Source organism: Canis lupus, chromosome 17, assembly GCF_011100685.1.
Source record: "Canis lupus familiaris isolate Mischka breed German Shepherd chromosome 17, alternate assembly UU_Cfam_GSD_1.0, whole genome shotgun sequence".
In the NCBI taxonomy this organism is placed as follows: Eukaryota; Metazoa; Chordata; class Mammalia; order Carnivora; family Canidae; genus Canis; species Canis lupus.
In genome coordinates, this window is record NC_049238.1 from 20,374,164 (window position 1) to 20,392,120 (window position 17,957).

Genomic DNA, 17,957 nt, shown 5'->3' on the forward strand with positions numbered 1-17,957 from the left:
CTCTTTATGCTCTCAAGGTGAAATCTAGGACTGTCCCAACACACCCACACCCCAAAAGCATTGGGCTTTATTCCAGCTCCTTGAAGGGGGGAGGGGGTTAAGCCAGAAGGGCAGAGACCGAAGGAAAAGGAGCAGGCGGGCAGAGAGGCTGACAATTGTTTGGTTTTTATTGGTATGTATTTGGCTGGGTGCAGAACTGCCCTGTCACCACTGGCCCTAGAGGAGCAGGCAGCAAGATGGTTCTGGAGATACTGCTAATTTGGGTGTCAGGACTTATGGGTTCATGAGCACAGTGGTTCCTCCTTCTAATGAAGTGCAAACTAATTCACAGCCAGACTTCAGCAGAAGGGAGCAACTGTCATAGCTGAAGGCACTTTAATCAGGGTGCATACCCAATGCCAGAGTTTGTTTCCTCCTGGTTACTCTGATAAATCTAGACGCCACATGCCACTCTGCTGGAGAACCAGCACCACGGGCAGCTGGGTTAGTGTGCTAGTCTAGCGAGCAGGGTGAGGGCCTGCTCACTGGTAGAACTTGTTAGCACTGTTCGCGTGGTCAATGAGCAGCTGACATGGGGTGAACTGTTTTCCATAGGCAGCCTCAAACTTCCTGAGCCGGTCCACTATCTTCTGAGCACCATACAGATCCACAAAGCGGAAGGGCCCTAAATGGAAAAATAGGACTTTGTTGAAGGAGACAACAAAAAGAGCTCTAGGATAAAATGAGTTACACCTTCCCAACCTGTAAGACCAACCTCCAAGACATGGGGGAAAGCCAAGCCCAAACACCGCTCCGATGTCTCCCTCTGTGGGTGTGGCCAAGATCCCTTCCTGCAGGCACAGGACGGCCTCATTCACAAATCTTGTCACCAGGCGGTACTGGATGTCTTCATCCGAGGAGCTGTAAGTGCAGAAAATGAAGGTTGGTGCTGCTGGAGCTCAAGGGCCGGCCGGTACAGAAGTTCCAGTGGTGTAGAGAAGAAGCCACCTGGAGGCCAGCCTCACTCCTGGAAAAGATGGCTGAGAGCCACTTGCCCTAATTAACCTGAAACTGGCACCTAGAACAGGGTTGGGCAGAATGGAGAGACTCTCTAGACACCATCAACTGTCAATTACAAATGATCGAAAGGGTTGGGGCGGGGGGATCAAGGGACCTAGGATAATCGTCTTTTTGTTGCTCTCCAGACCTTCAGAGGGAAGGCTGGAGCAGGGGTCTTTCTAAGGCTCAGCTACTATCCTTACCCTGACGCGTGGCAGAAACCGAGATAGCATGGGAGAGGGCAAAAGTATTCTGGTCAGGTAAGGTGATTATCACAGAGAAGATGGAAGAGGACTGAAGAGAAACCTGTTCCCACACTATTAGCTACTAAAGTTCACTCACACGCCATACTTAGGGGGCACCTTCAGACTTGCCAAAATACCATCCATGTCAGAATTCACATTCTTAGTCTTCACACCCTCCTGGTAGATGTAAAAGCCTTTCCCAGACTTGCGACCTAAAAGAAAAGGGAGAATTACCAAATCTCAGAGCCCAGACCTGCGAATTTTCTTCTCTGCTAGTCTGCTGTAACGCTCTAGTCTCTCAACCATATTTCTGAATTTGTCTATCTAGCTAACCCTAGACATTTAGTATTTGTCAAAACTTAGTGTTTTGTCAGCAGAGTTGGCAAAGAAGGAAAAAAGATCTTGTGTTTCTTGGAGCTTGGGAATCCATGTATGTGGATGGGAACGGCCACGTGGGTGAGCTTTAATGTCCAGATATGCAATACCAGGACCTAGTCTATGCCCTGGTCCTGGTGTGGATTTTGCTGCTACTTTGCCAAGAGAGAAAGCCACCTCTAGTGGGCCTCAATCGTATTTTGTTTAGAGGTATTACTTTTTCCACACAGGTGGCCAGGCAGCATGGTAAAGCCCGGGTACAGAGCTCGCTCCTGCAGGATCACAGGCGTACTCTAGGACTGGGGCCAAATGAAAATGCCTGCCTTGCAGACCTTGGTCAATTCCTCAGGCCAGAGTTCTGCCTTTGGTCTGTAAGCTATAGGCCCAGCCTAAGAGGTGGTCATGAAACCATTTTTAAAAAAATCCCCATAATAGTGGGCTCTGGTTTTAGGAAAAACTCCCCCAGGGCTTTCTGTAACTGTGTGTTTCAGGAAACTTTGTTCTCATGGTGTTAGTTATGTTTCTCTGAGGCTACTCACCCAGGAAGCCCCTGGACACCATCTCCTTCAGCAGTTCTATGTTTCCACCTTCAAACCGTTCCCCAAAGGCTTTGCCCAGATCTTCTGATACATGTTTTGCTACATCCACACCAACTTCATCGACCAGTGTGGCAGCACCCACAGGAAAGCCAAAGCTTGTGGTAAGGGAATCCAGCTTCTTAGGCTCAACTCCTTCCTGAATGGGATGGAAGCAGGGACCTTAGTAGGGTGGGGGTGGGGGGGTGGCACCCATTCCAGACCCTCCTACGAGGGCTCCCATGCTGATGATTAGAAACAGAACCAGTCCAACACTCACTTTTCTCCTGGGTACCACCTAGCCAGGCCCAGACTTGGGGCTGTTTCACTCAGGGAAAGCAAAGGAGGGAAAGTCTGAGCCTTCCCTAACCTAAGGCACTTAAAGGAATGAACAAATTCATTTAGAATGAACACTTTATTCGTTTCCTTGTTTGCAATTCTGACTCTCAGTAGTAATGAGATTCCATGGCAGACAAGGCTAAATTTCCCATAAGTAAGAGAGGAGACAGCACCACAGAGCAGTGTTGCAGACCCCTGGAGCCTGTGTCTGGTAAGTGCCCAGCGAGGAGGTACCACCCGTGGGGTGTGTGTGCAGCAGAAGCTGCTCCAGCACCGATCAGACCAAGTGGGCTTATCTGTTCTGGATGGCTCCTGCCTCTAAGGGGATGCAGCTAAAGAAGCAGAGCTAAAATTCTGCCCATTGGAGGGCAGCAAAGCTCATGATTTTCTACCACTATGTGGAAGGATTGGGTACAAAAGGGCTCCCTCAGAGAAGAGCCAGGACTTAGTGTATTAGAAGGAAGCCCATTCCTCATCCTGACAGTACCAGTCAGAGGACTGGTTTAAGGAGTGGAAGATGTCTCCAATGTTCCAAAAGCAGTACCAACCTGGAGGATTCTGAGGACTTCAGACATCATGGGTGCAAGGCACCTGGTGGTGTAGAAGCCAGGTCCATCCTGCCAAGGGAGATAATGTGGAAGAATCTGAAAGCAGGCTCTTTTCCCCACATGTCATTTCAAAATTCAAGGTGGTGTATCTTCCCAAACAGAACTGTTACAACTATAATGCACGGGAAGCCCCAACCAGGGCAGCATGGCTGGGAGAACCTGCGATGTCCCAGACCCTGACTTAGCAGTTCAGTCCATACCACTGTCCACACTGTAGACAACTAAGGGAAAAATCATACCAAAAGGTTGTTTGGTATGATTCTGAGGCAAACATAGGCAAAACAAGCCTGGAGGTACAAGGAATCTTAACAGAACTTTCCCCACATCTGTCACTCTGTTGTTATACAGCTCCTTACTTTCACCACAATGATGACCTTCCCCTGCTTGAGCCCGACAGCTACCGCTGAAGCAGTGGTGTCCTTAGACGTTTTATCTGTTGTAATAATCTCCAGTAGCTGCATCTTGTCCACAGGAGAGAAGTAGTGCATGCCAATCACCTGGCAAGGGGAGTACAAAGCCAACAGATGTAACAACGCTGAGGAGGGAACTGGATAGCACTCATTTTTGGCCAGGAAAGCAAGGGAGAGAAAGGTGGTCGTGATACAGGAATACTGCTTGATCCAGTTGAGTGGTTTGGCTCTGTGGTTTTTTGATAAAAAGTTCAGTATGTTCAGAGGGCTCACTGGAATCTTCCTCTTCCAACTGCTTCTAAGGTTTTTCACTGAGGGTGATAGATTCTACCAAGAATTAGTGCCAAAATCACAGCTCATGGCCAAATTAGATTTATCAGGGAAGAATGAATGAAAGTTCCACTCATATTAATGATACTGTTGGTTTAGAGGGGACACTTTTTTTTTTTTTTTTTAAGATTTTATTTATTCATAGAGACAGAGAGAGAGGGGCAGAGACACAGGCAGAGGGAGAAGCAGGCTCCATACAGGAAGCCCGATGTGGGACTTGATTCCAGGTCTCCAGGATCACACCCCAGGCTGCAGGCGGTGCTAAACCGCTGCGCCACCGGGGCTGCCCTAGGGCCATTTTTTTTTTGAGGACAGGGGAAACCGAGGTAGGCAGAAGAATCTGTCAATATGCTAGACTGTCAGAGATGTATTTGGATTTTACACAGATGGGTCTCACCAGCAGGATACTGGGTTTATTTTTTTTTAAAGATTTTATTTATTTATTCATGAGAGAGAGAGAGAGAGAGAGAGAGAGACAGAGAGCCAGAGACACAGGTAGAGGAAGAAGCAGGCTCCCTGCGAGGAGTCTGATGTGGGACTCGATCCTGGGACCCCGGGACCACGACCTGAGCAGAAGGCAGATGCTCAACTCCTGAGCCACCCAGGCACCCAGGATCCTGGGTTTAAATAACATTTATCGACATGCAGGGATGCCTAGGTGGCTCAGCTGGTTCAGCTTCCAATTTTTTTTTTTTAAGATTTTATTTATTTATTCATAGAGACACATAGAGAGAAGCAGAGACACAGGCAGAGGGAGAAGCAGGCTCCATGCAGGGAGCCTGACGCGGGACTCGATCCCAGGTCTCCAGGATCAGACCCCGGGCTGCAGGCGGCGCTAAACCGCTGCGCCACCGGGGCTGCCCTCAGCTTCCAATTCTTGATTTTAGTCTCGGGGTTGTAAGATTGAGCACTGTGTCAAGCTCTACGCTCAAGGGGAGTCTGCTTGGGATTCTCTCTCTCTCTCTGCCTCTCCCCACCAAGTCCCACCTCATAGCTCTCTTTCTAATAAATGTTTGTTTGTTTTTTTAAGATTTATCAACATTCAAATGTGCCTGAAGATTCATTACACTAATGAAGTAACTTGACCAGCAGCATTAGCACTGCCTGGGAAATTTAGAACTACAGATGCTCAGGCCCACCCCAGACCCAGATCTACTGAATGAGAGACAGGGCAGGGCCCAGATCTGTGTTTAAGAAGCCTTCCAGGTGATTCTAATACATGCTGAAGTTCAGAACCTCCTCCTCAGGCTAACAGTCCTCCCAAGTGAATTGCCATGGAAGAAAACAATTTAATCATAAAACTTAGAGTTTTGCTCTGTCTACCCTCATTTTAGCTGTGAGATATAATTAACGATATCTACCATTTGCTGATTACTGGCTATCCACTGTTCTTTAATACAATTGCCATTAATTCCCTACATTTAATCCATCACTCTGTGAACTAGTCAGTCCTACCTAGATGAGGAAAAAAGACATCAGGAGGTTAAAACTAGTAGCTCAGGGCCAGTCAGTGGATGGCAATGGGATTCCATCACAGTTAGCCTGTCTCCAGAGCCTGCCTACTCTCCATTATGTAACACATAGGTCACTTAAATGTTTCATAAACTTACCAATCCAAAAGTTGCTTCTAAATCCTAAACGTTCTTTAATTTATGTCTAAATGATTTTTTAAAAAACCAAACCTGTTTCAGACTCAGTACTTCTAAGCAAAAGGGATTAGCTTTTATGATATATAACTTATACACAATAAGTGTATAAGTGTTCATTTCAATGAGTTTTGTATATACACCCATATAATCACTGCCTCAAGCAAAATCCATTTTTCATCACTCAAGAAAGCTCTGCCAGAGGTGACCAACTTGTTCTGGATAAGCAGATGGCTGATCACCCAACCTGTGACCCTTTGCCCTTAATTTTATATGAGATAGGGGAAGCAGATGACTTATGGAAGCTATCCAAGATACCTGGAGGCCAGGACTGCAAAGCATGATACTTTTCCCACTGGAAAATGAGAAGTTAGCATCAAAGGTTCTCCTTTACTGACTTAAAATGCTGCAGAGGTGCTTTGAGTGATGTGACATGGCCAGATTGTCATCTCCCTTTATACTGTTGTTGTATCTTCCCTTAGTGTAACATTATCAGCTGCCACTTCTCCTTATGACCTTTTCCTGCCATCCCTGCACTTGCCTGTCAGGCCCCACATCACTTCCAATCTGCTATGTGTGAGGAAACAAGATTACCTTGTATTACCAAACTATTAGAATAGGAATAAACAGACTTTTGTGTTTTCAGTACAAGGACTCTGTATTAACAATTTTAGCTGCTTACAGGTCTCTTATATTTCCTGCCTACTTTTGGCTGGCTCTGGTTACCTAAGGCTAATTGCTATCCTCCAGAGACGTGAGGTATTTCATTTCTCCTTGAGTGCCTTCACTTTCCCTAGGTTGCTCTAGTCCAGCAGACGCCCAAAGAGAAATGTCTAAGCATCATTCCAAATACTTAAAGTGCTTCTACCTTTGCATGTCCTGGGTAGAAATTCTAAGTGAACCCATAGGTGGACACACCTCACCACACCTCCTGATCTTCTTCTTCTTCTTCTTTTTTTTTTAAGATTTTCTTTATTTATTTATGAGAAACACAAAAAGAGACAGGCAGAGACACAGGCAGAGGGAGAAGCAGGCTCCATGCAGGGAACCCAATGCGGTACTTGATCCCGGAATTCCGGGATCACAACCTGAGCTGAAGGCAGACACTCAACCACTGAGTCACCCAGGCATCCCACCTCCTGATCTTCTATTCTTGGATGTGGGATTGGAACCAAACATGTCTTAGATCATTAGCAGTGTCTACTCTGTAGCTGAAGTGATATTCTGGAGTATCCCTTTTTATTTTAGGGTCTATCTTTATTATTTTTTAATTTAAAAAAATTTTTAGAGTACTCTCTTCACCCAATATGGGACACAAATTCACAACCCTGAGATCAAGAGTCATATGCTACCAACTCGGCCAGCCAGGTGCTCCTTGGACCTATCTTTAAATACCTAATTGTAATAAAGGTACGCTTTATAGTCCGAACCTTGGAATGCAGATCACCTAGAAAAGCTTATTTTGGTTATAGTTCATTTCACTTATCCCAGCATCTTGAATGGTCATGGTATTAGTTTCTCTATGCCCAGTTTTGGAGAAAACCTCATCACTCCCTTCACTTCACAATCCACACAGGCCCTTCTCATGCTCTAAACCTTCCTCTGAGAGCCTGTAATAGGAAAACAGTTCAGGGTCTTTCCTCTGTTCAGAATTTACCTTCTCAGGTCTTTTGCTGGCAGCAGCAATTTCATTGATTGGGAGAGCAGATGTGTTACTGGCAAAGACACAGTGACCTGGAATCACCTGCAGGGGAAAAGCATTTAAGAATGTCACATAAACCCGGGAGATGACTGGAGTCTGAAGCAAAGCTAAAGTATGAGACCTGGGCCTGGCCCTGCTCTCCCCACAGCCACTCAGACAGGAGACACTATTCACCTGATATTTATAACCACCCAGGGCTTCTGTGTGTGACCTTGTTCTCTTTCCCATTCAGCCTCCTTCCATCTCTGGCTCAGCATCCTTCCTAACCCAGAGACTACATCTCAGCAGTTAGGTAAATAAGACACTTCAGATAAACACTGAAGAGATCACCTTGAGTTAAATCTCATTCGTTTCAAGATCCAGCCTATGTGCCAATCCCTCTTCTTGCTCAGATCTGCCCTTGAATCCAGAAGTTCATGATACCCGCACCCTTTACTTTTCTAAGAACAAGTCATAACATGCATGCCTAGCTCATTTTATACAGGGTACTGTTAGAAAACTGGACACCACTGTAATTAATCTACGGCACATGAATACTATTAACTGTTAGCTTTATCACCCTGGAGAAAAACTCTAACATAGACTGTCTCAGCATTCTGTTCATGATCCCAAGTTATTAAATTTTTATTCAGCTGCATGCATAAAACACACGGAAGGCACACCTGTCAAATTTGTGCAAACCGGGACAGGCAAAATCCTAACATCAGAGACAGGAATCAAGGTTCAAAATACATGCAACACACTAAAGAGCTGAGCGTAAAATAACATCAATTATAAGGAAGATAAAGGTCAAATACCATATCAATATTTTTTTATAAAGAAAAAAGGGAAAAACCTAGAGAGGCACCTGTTGGACAAAACCTGGCTCAGCAATCAGCTTGTGATCAGGCCCCCATGATTTTAATCAGAAGTGTGAAGTCGAAAGCAGAGCGTGACCGCAAGGAAGAGTCTCAAGTGGCATGTCTGAGAGGTATGGCATCTTATTCTGGTGGGGAAAGTCTCCATGAAGAGTGGACCAATATCTCCAAAGAGAGCAGGCAACAGTCCTCCCTTCCTGGTTCACACGTGGCTCTCCCCCGCTCCAGAGGTATTGTCTACTTCCTCCCTCTTGAATCTTGTGACTTGCTTTTACCAATGGAAAGCAGGAGTGACACTCTGAAGCTCTGGGCCAGGCCTTAAAAAGCCCCATTTTCTGCCCTCTTGGAAGCCAGAGGCAATGCTGTAAAGGTTTGCTCAGAGTCTGCACTCCTCTTGATCTGATGATCCCTCTTTCTCTTTCCCTTGATCACTAGTTTCCCAACTGCAACCCCAATTTTCCAGAAGCAAATACCAACACCTAGTCAAGTGGTAAAGCTCCTCTCTCCATGCTGCCTGTGTCAGCTTCTGCTGCTCCTTGGAATCTGCCTGCCACTGGCTCAGCAGTGCCCTCAAAGCCCTGGGATACCACTTATGTATCTGTGCTGAAATGCCACTTAGCACAGATGGAATACAAATCCACTCAGCTCTCTCTCAGCTGAATCTACATTACCCTTTATCAAAAGGAAAGATTTTCCAGTGCATGGATTCCAAAGTGGAAGCTGTCCCAGGCCGGCTGCTTATCTTTTGTTTCTCTCCCGACCTTGTCTTTAGTTTCTAAACCCTCCGTAGGCTGAGTCTGTGGTAGAGCAGGGATTGCCCTCACTCACAGGGCACTTTAAGAGTATGGCCACTACTCCAGAAACTTGGAGTACTACCAAGCCAGTTTCATTTTGTTTGCACAATCTACTAGCCCACATTTATTTAACTGTAGGCTGCTGCTCCAGGCCCCGGTTCTACCTTGTACTCAGGTTACTGTCATTTGTTCCTCTCGGCTCTTTCCTTGTACCACCCAATACAGGTACCTGTTTTGTTCATGGCATGTAGAATATTTGGGATCAAGACCAAAGCATTTCCACAAAGTAAGCATGTGAAACCTGCCTGGAGCAATAATTCCTCCCCTACTTCCTGTGCTGGCTAGATCTGAAGTTTAGTTATGGCATGTAGCTAACCCAAAATGTCAACACAGCTGGCTATCCTCCATGAGGCTACCTGTAGGTCTGGGTGACCGAACTCTCACAGAATGCTAATGAACCCTGTGCTACTTGATTTTCTTGCCTGGAGACCCAGATTTGACCTTTGTAACATATATACTGTGCATGAGTTCACAAAAAACTGATGTTTGGACATGAACAGCCCTATAACAAGAACCACAAGTTGCCTTTTAAGAACACCTGCATCTGTGTCCTCCACTCACTAAACGAGAATTCATGTACAACAGGCCTCATACTTACCGCTTCCACTTCTTTTAGCACTCTGTGCTTAAGACTTAGGTCCTCAAAAACAGCTTCAATCACCATGTCAGCCTTTTCAAAACCTTGGTAATCGAGCTGCCCAGTCAAGTTGCTAAAAATGGAGTCCCTTTCAAATGATGTTAGAGCTTTCTTCTTCACTTTATCATTCAATCTAGAAAAAATAGAGAAAAGGAGACTTACCATTTATTGAGCATCCATAGGCCAGACATGTGCTACATGTTTTTACCAACTCTATGAGATAATTCTATTACTCCCATTTTGAGAGAGAAGGGTTGCTTAAACAGGCTCAGAGGGACTCATGGTCAAATGGCTAGGTACTAGGAGAAAGACAGGTTGGCCCCCAAACTATAAGATGCCTTTACAAGTGAAACTTACATAAACTCTATCACTCAAAAAATAGTTAAATTTGCCAAGAAGAGTAGACACAAATACTAGAATGGCAAAACAAAGATGCAGCTCTGGTAACTCTGTACCTATAACAGAGAAAACACCCAACAGGTGTCCTAGACCACATGAACTTATTTTACCTGATTACACATCATGTTGTTATTCTGTAACTGTAATCTCCTAGAAAACCGAGACCAAGCATTATTTTCTTATATTCTTAATCTACTTCCCAGTCGGCACATAGTATAAGTAGCACATTCTATTGATTACATAAAATATTAACTCAAGGTTTCTTCTTTCCCACAGGGAGATAAAAAGGATTCCTGCTACTCAAACATTTAACCGATTACTTTTCACTGCCAAGAAAAGTAGGCTCTCTTAGGTTTTAATCTGACCACACTTTCAGAATAACTAACCTAGAGTTTTCCTGAATCCCATTCACTAATTTCCTTAACTAAAAGAAAAATTAAAGCCACAAGGTAAGTTCAAAGAAGTATTCAAAGTCTTAAAAAGTATGGGTTCAAATCTCTTGGTTTCTGACAACCATGTCAGCAGTTAGCAAACAAAATGCTCATCAGAACTCAAAACATGATTAGTTGCTCTAATTCTAATCCCTAATGAAACTGTTTTCAAGAGAGGATGGGAAACATTTATGTCCTAAGTCAGCAGCACGGTAAGGGGCACATGCCAGAGCCTGATGTTTCTGAGGCACAAAGGGAAAGCTGGGGAACTTAAATCCAAAAGAGACAGAGGGTGGGATCTATTTTAGAGCAGCAATTTCTCATTTTGGTGACTGTATGTGATGGTGTTTGGGAATGTTTACATGCTAGTCTCAGGGCCATGTTATCAAGCACGTGCCAATTAAAAAAATTTTTTTGTCACGAATCTTTTACTCCAACTCCTTGCTATCTTACAGTAATTTGCCAAAATGATTAAACCTGCCACATCTTGTATAGCATGACAGTAGCAACATAATCTCTCTGCAGAAATGAGGTCAAACATGCTGAAGCTACATAACCTATATAAGAAACAACAAAAAAACCTCATTTGACTAAAAGTCATGCATGGGACAGTCTAAGTGCAGCCAGCTTGTCCATTATACTGGAGCACAGAATTGGCCTGAAACCAATTCCCAGTCTGCCCAAGTGGCTGCTTGGTTTCCCCCCACTCTGCAAACAGGCAGCGTTTGGCCCCGGGGTGAGAAGGGGTAGGTGAGCAGGAGAGAAAGTAGTATTGACCTTTTATTAATTCAGTGGTAAGAAGGAGACACAGTCTGTAAAGCCTCAGACATTGTGGAACCAAATTCTTTTCCTGCTTCTCCACAGTTGTGCCAGCCAAGAAATAGAAGGTTCAAGAGTTTTGATCCCAGCTCTACCCTCAATGTGCAGTTCTGGCATACTTCCCCACCTCCTCATCTTCCACAATGTCATGCTGTTTCGTGTTTCCTAAAAATACAGCAGTGATGTGGAAACTACCAAAATTCACAAACATGAGACCTTCTAGTCTTGATACCAAAGCACGAAATAAATGGCATGTAAAAATATCTGGTAGTTTTCTCTTCTGCAGTTAGACATTACATTTTACTGCACACTGTAACATGTACAATAAAACTAAGGGAAAGGAATCAGTGTTTCTAAAAGTCAAAGGAAATAGCTTAACCATGGAGCATCCAGTACCCACCATGTTCAGGAAAAAGGAATCCATAATGGCAAAAAATGAACAGCATATTGCTGACAGAGACAGAGAGCTGGCTTACCCTTTGAACACCTGCTGCTGTCCTCGGCCCAGCCCGGTTAGCGTAGCATCTTTAAGTATGGTCTTCAGGCCCTTATCCACAGAGACCTGGGCAATGCCGGCTCCCATCAGCCCTGCACCAAGAATGGCTAGGTCCCTAGAAGGAAAGCATGAATGACTTCTGGTAATTATTTTAGTAAAAGTGGGAGATCACCCAAATTATTCAATAAACCAACAAAAGTGGGCACAACAAGGTATTTTAAATAATTTTTCCTATAAAAATTTTTATCTATGAATTTATCTATAAATTTATCTAAAATTTTATCTATGAAGTATTTTAAATTTTTATCTATAAAAATTTAAATTTTGCCCATAAAAATACATTTTCAAATGTATTTATTTTAATTTAAATTTTTAATTTTTTTAGAGAGAGACAGTGGCCATGAGCAGGGAAAGAGAGAGAGAATCTTAAGCAGGCTCCACACACAGTGTGGAGCCCAACAATGGGCTTGATCTCACGACCCTAAGATTATGACCTGAGCCAAAACCAAGAGTTGGATGCTTAATTGACTGAACCACCCAGGCAACCCCTTTTAATTAATTTAGAGAGAGCATGAGTGGGGCAGAGAGAGAGAGAGATTTTCAAAGCTATATGCAAAAATTTGTTAGGCCGAAAAGAACTGGCCTATACACAAGAAGACAGAATTATACTGATCTTCAATTATGCCTGGAGATAACTGAAAACAAAACAACCTGATTTATGTTGATGTCAATATGAATATCTCTGGTTTCCAAACAAAAGCCAATTTGCCATGATATGCCCAAAGACATTTAGTCATCTTCTTCTGACTACTTATTTTACTGATTTTACCATTTTCCAGTAAGCTTTCATTTCTTCTGAAATTTGTGCCATTACCCTTACTTGGATTACATCAAAATTCTCCTGGATGTTTTCTTTGCTTCCAGCCCTTATTACACCCCTCCCCACAAATACCTCCATACATGCACATTGCTGCCTTTTCTACCCTCCAACTTCTCTTGAACTTCTTAGGACCATCTGGCTTACCCCACAGTATTCTGGAATGGCTTCATATTCACTATTTTTGTTTCTTCAATTAAATTCTAAATATTTTGTGGGCCAGAGAGCATATCTGCTTATTCTCTCTCTCTTTTTTATTTTTAGTTTTTCATAATTCTGGAGCAATATGCCATGCTCCCATAGTAAACAACTAAAGAAATTCTTCCAGAACTTCTTCCTTCATAAAAGCCGAAGTTAACAGCACTATGTAGACTTAAGTTAGAGTTGTAATACTAGGCGGCCCCAGTGGCCTAGCGGTTTAGTGCTGCCTTCGGCCCGGGGTATTGATCCTGGAGACCCAGGATCGAGTCCCACGTTGGGCTCCCTGCATGGAGCCTGCTTCTCCTTCTGCCTGTGTCTCTGCCTCTCTCTCTCTGTGTGTCTGTCGTGAATAAATAAATAACAATCTTAAAAAAAAAACCAAACAGAGTTGTAATACTAGGATAAAGTTTCATTCCTAACACTTCTGATTATAATTTTCAAAAATCATGTTTATGACCTGAAAAGGAAACCTAATTTCAAGTTCTGGAAGCATCTTTTAAATGTAGCTTTGTAGTAACACGTGCATTTCTATGTTTAGTGGTTTTTTTTTAACAGTATTTATTAGTATTTTTAAATATTTTATTTATTTATTCATGAGAGACAGAAAGAGGCAGAGACATAGGCAGAGGGAAAGGCAGACTTCCTCAGTCCCAGGACGCCGGCCAGGATCATGACCTGAGTCAAAGGCAGATGTTCAACCACTGAACTATCCAGGTGCTCCAAGATTTATTTATTTATGAGAGACATCATATGCGTGTGCATGGGGGTGGAGTGGCAGAGGGAGAGGGAGAGAGAATTTCAAGCAGATTCCTCACTGAGCATGGAGCCCGATGGGGGGGCTCAATCCCATGATCCTGAGATCATGACCTGAGCTGAAGTCAAAAGTTGGAAGCTTAATGGACTGAGCCACCCAGACGCCCCTACATTGTTAGTTTAATTAACTGGAAAACAGTGAGAAAACAGGATAGAGAGACATAAAGAATAGGGCTAAAAAAGGTATTTATTGCATGAAAACTAAAAATTTGTCACAAACAGAAATGACCCCACAAAATTAAGACAACGATAGAATAGGAGGAAATCTGCAATATATATATATATTTTTTAATTAAAAAAATTATTTATGATAGTCACACACACACACACACAGAGAGGCAGAGACACAGGCAGAGGGAGAAGCAGGCCCCATGCACTGGGAGCCCGACGTGGGACTCGATCCCGGGTCTCCAGGATCGCGCCCTGGGCCAAAGGCAGGCGCCAAACTGCTGCACCACCCAGGGATCCCCTGCAATATATATTGCAGCAAAGAATTACAACTTGGGAAATGAAGAACATGCATGTGTCAATTAAAAAAGACATGGGGCACCTGGCTGGCTCAGGCAGCACAGCATGCGACTCGATCTCCAAGAGTCAAGAATTCAAGCCCCACATTGTGCGTGGAGATTACTTAAAAAAAAAAGGACAACCCACTAAAATGGGGAAGGGCTTGTATAAAGCAATTCTGGGATGCCTGGGTGACTCAAGTCAGTTCAGCGTTTGACTCTTGGTTTCGGGTCATGAAATGATCTTATGGGTTGCAGAACTGAGGCCTGGTTTGGGTTCCGAGCCCAGTAATGAGTTAGCTTGGAGTTCTCTCCCTCTGCCCACCCACCCCACCCCCCGCCCAATCTTTCTTGTGTGAGTTTGCTAGCTCTCTCTCTCAAAAAATAAATTAAGGGCAGCCCAGGTAGCTTAGCGATTTAGCGCTGCCTTCAGCCTAGGGCGTGATCCTGGAGACCGAGGATCGAGTCCCACGTTGGGCTCCCTGTATGGAGCCTGCTTCTCCCTCTGCCTTGTGTCTCTGCCTCTCTCTCTGTGTCTCTCATGAATAAATAAAATCTTAAAAAAATAAATAAGTAAATAAATTAATTTTTTAAAAAAGCGCAATTCACTAAAAAAAAAAAAAACAAACTGACAATAAAGATGCTTAACCTCCCTCATAACATGGGATATGCAAATTAAAATGAGATATTCTTTCCCCACCAGGTTGGCAAAAATTGTAAAAGCATCAGGGAGGATGTACAAAAATTGTTTTTTTCAGTACATGGCTGATGGAAGTATGTATTGTCCTACTTTGGAGGACAAATTTATTAAAACTAAACCTCCCATATCCCACGAACTAGTAATTCTATTTCTCATTATCTACTCCAGTGAAAGTATTTATGCATAAGATGACAAACTGCGATGAACAGTCATACAGTGTTCGTAATCATGAAAAACTGCAAAGAGCCATCAATCCATCAGTAGAAGATTAAGAGGAATGAGTTAACTGATATGTACTAATATGCACAGTCTCCAAGTCATACCACTGAAAGGAGCCAGTTACAGGCTTCACACAGAGGATTCCTTTTATAGTACAATATTCAAACCATAAACACAAAATACTATCAGTTAATATTTAACTTTATAACAGTTTTCTTAAAAAAGAATAAGTGCATTTTTTTGCATAAAAATTAATTAAAAAATAAAATAGATAAGGAATTCAAATGATTATCCAAGGTAAGGGGGAAGAGCCTAGGGACAGAAGTGGAGGAAGCAGAGGGCATCACTGGCAGCTGGGAAAGTAGAAAAAAAATCCCCTTTCTTTAATTCTTCAAAGTTCTTTTTTTTTTAAAGTTTATTTATTTAAGTCATCTCTACACCCAATATGGGGCTCAAGCTCATGACCCTGAGATCAAGAGTTTTTTGCTCTTCCTACTGAGCCAGCCAGGTGCCCCTATTCTTCCAAGTTTTAGTAAATCTGTTCACCCTATTCTGCCTTGGGTACCCTATGATTAATTCCTCATCTCCTTTTTCCCCAATTTATTTCCAAGTTTGGCCAACTCTTGCATCACGCTGTTTTTCTGTACATTTAGTTCTGAGTTCTTGAAAATTTTTAAAAATTAATTAATTAATGAGAGACACCAAGAGAGAGAGGCAGAGACACAGGGAGAGGGAGATGCAGGCTCCATGCAGGGAGCCCGATGCGGGACTTGATCCCAGGACTCCAGGATCACACCCTGAGCCAAAGGCAGATGCTTTAACCGCTGAGCCACTCAGGTGTCCCGAGTTTTTGAATTTCTGATTCAAGATGATTCTTATCTGCAAATGCTTATTTAAGGATATTTGATTCAAATTTGGAAGTGTTTTGTTACAGTTTTCTTCTGTATTGTGACTGCTTTAGGGGGGGAGAATCTTTATAAGCGTAAGTATTTTGATACTTTTTCTTACTTCTTATATGAGATGCATGTGGATTCTGCCTATCTTTTTCGTGTATTTGGTATAATGATACCCTCTCCAGATGGCATTATGTCTAGCTGCCTATGACAGGAAGAAGTATATACAGATAGGAGGAGGTGTCTGGAGTAGCTCATTAGGTTTCATTATTTAAGAGGACTCTGCAGTTGCAAAGTGTAGTCTCTTTAATTGATGGCATTTTTTGGTAGATGGAGGGATGGTGGAGTAAAGGGGTAGGGTGAGGAAGTAGCATTGGTGTGTTTCACAGTTGTATGATTTTGCAAGACTCTTAATACTTTTCTCTCTTGCTTCCTTTTATTTACTGTTACAGTGAGGTTTCCCTCTTACATAATGAGAAGTTAGTAGCATATCTGCCTTGCACTTATGCTATGCATGGGGAATGGGTGACTTTTTTGTCCTTGTTAATGTTTGATTTTTGTAGAATATATGAAGAGATGCTGACATAAGTGCTTAAGTGGCCATCTTACTGTACTACAGCACCTACTGATTGCAGGATACTGTTTCCATGTTGGGTAGAACAAACACAACCGGACTGGTAATGATCCCTACTGATCACCATGTGTGCTGGAGAAGTAGTTATAGTTGTAGTTCATATTATATTTGGAAATCAGCCCTCTGGGCTAGCATCGTTATCTGTCTCACCCACATTTCTTACCCGTTTTATCTTCTTTTTTTGGATTGTAATGTTGCTAAAGGTGAAGGAGATGGAGAAAGTAGTAACATTAGTTGCTCTGAAAGCCCTCACGGTAATTCAGCTAAAGCAGTATTACTTAACCTTGGCATTACTGACATTTTCGATTATTCTAATTCTTAGGCTTGTCCCATACACTATCAGGTGTTTAGCAATATCCCTGACCTCTGCTCACTAGATGCCAGAAGCACCTATAACAACCAAAAAATGTTTCCAGACATCATCAAATGATCCCTGGGGTGCAACATTCCCCAGGCTGAGAACCACTGAGCTAGAAGGTGAATTTAGGGGCATTAGTAAATTTAAAATGTTGAAGAGCTTTTAGGCAGCATAATATTGAAAATCTTGCTAAAAAGAATAGACATGAAACAGGCAAATAGTATCTTAAATATTTAGGTTGTAGGGCAGCCTGGGTGGCTTAGCAGTTTAGCGCCGCCTTTGGCCCAGGTTGTGATCCTGGAGACCTGGGATCAAGTCTCACGTCCAGCTCCCTGCATGGAGCCTGCTTCTCCTTCTGCCTCTCTCTCGCTCTCTCTCTCATGAATAAATAAATAAAATATTAAACAAAATATTTAAGTTGTAAATTAGAAAGACAAGCGTTTAACAATCAGAATGAGGCTATATATTTTTTTTATGAGGAAGAAGTAGGAGTTCCCAGGGATGGTATCTCAAATCACAGGAAGACACAAGATCAGTAAACATCGTATAGTTGTGTCTGGTTTGGGACATAAACCAGACTTCTAGGGGACATCAATAGCCAGACAGGAAAGCTGCTACAGAAGCCAATAGAGAGGTCTGGAGAAAACTCAGGCTGAACTTTGAAAGCCAGAAAGTTGTTAGGAGGAAGAGGGATCTAATATGCTCAGGATGGAAGACATGTAGGCAAGATGGAAGGTAGGAATCTAGCTTTGCGGTGAAACCCACAGAGGCTCCATAAGGCAGAGCTGAGCTTACTTTACTTCTTTCTGCGGAGCTCCAAATTTATTCTTCTTACACAGGACCTGACCATGATAAAGTCCCATCAACGCCTTTGATTCTTTGGTCATTGCAAGCTCTCCAAATTTCTGGAAAATAAAGGAGAACCAAAAAAACAGTGGAACTTCAGAGTCTCAACGATGGGAGTTCCTTCAGTCTGATTTCCTTGCAGAGTAGAG

The 17,957-nt window shown here is 43.1% G+C and overlaps 1 protein-coding gene across 1 annotated transcript in view; it reads right to left on the bottom strand.

The window, feature by feature from the left end:
- Window positions 1-144: 144 nt before the first annotated feature.
- Window positions 145-17,957, bottom strand: part of HADHA (hydroxyacyl-CoA dehydrogenase trifunctional multienzyme complex subunit alpha) — a 48,424-nt gene continuing 30,611 nt past the window's right edge. Inside the window, exons 11-20 of the mRNA XM_038560980.1 lie at window positions 17,758-17,867; window positions 11,742-11,876; window positions 9,578-9,749; window positions 7,224-7,310; window positions 3,537-3,677; window positions 3,121-3,189; window positions 2,198-2,393; window positions 1,381-1,495; window positions 755-900; window positions 145-664 (exon numbers count right to left, since the gene is read on the bottom strand). Of these exons, the coding sequence (XP_038416908.1) occupies window positions 522-664; window positions 755-900; window positions 1,381-1,495; window positions 2,198-2,393; window positions 3,121-3,189; window positions 3,537-3,677; window positions 7,224-7,310; window positions 9,578-9,749; window positions 11,742-11,876; window positions 17,758-17,867 (1,314 nt within the window). The 3' untranslated portion in view covers window positions 145-521. The remainder of the gene's footprint in view (window positions 665-754; window positions 901-1,380; window positions 1,496-2,197; window positions 2,394-3,120; window positions 3,190-3,536; window positions 3,678-7,223; window positions 7,311-9,577; window positions 9,750-11,741; window positions 11,877-17,757; window positions 17,868-17,957) is intronic.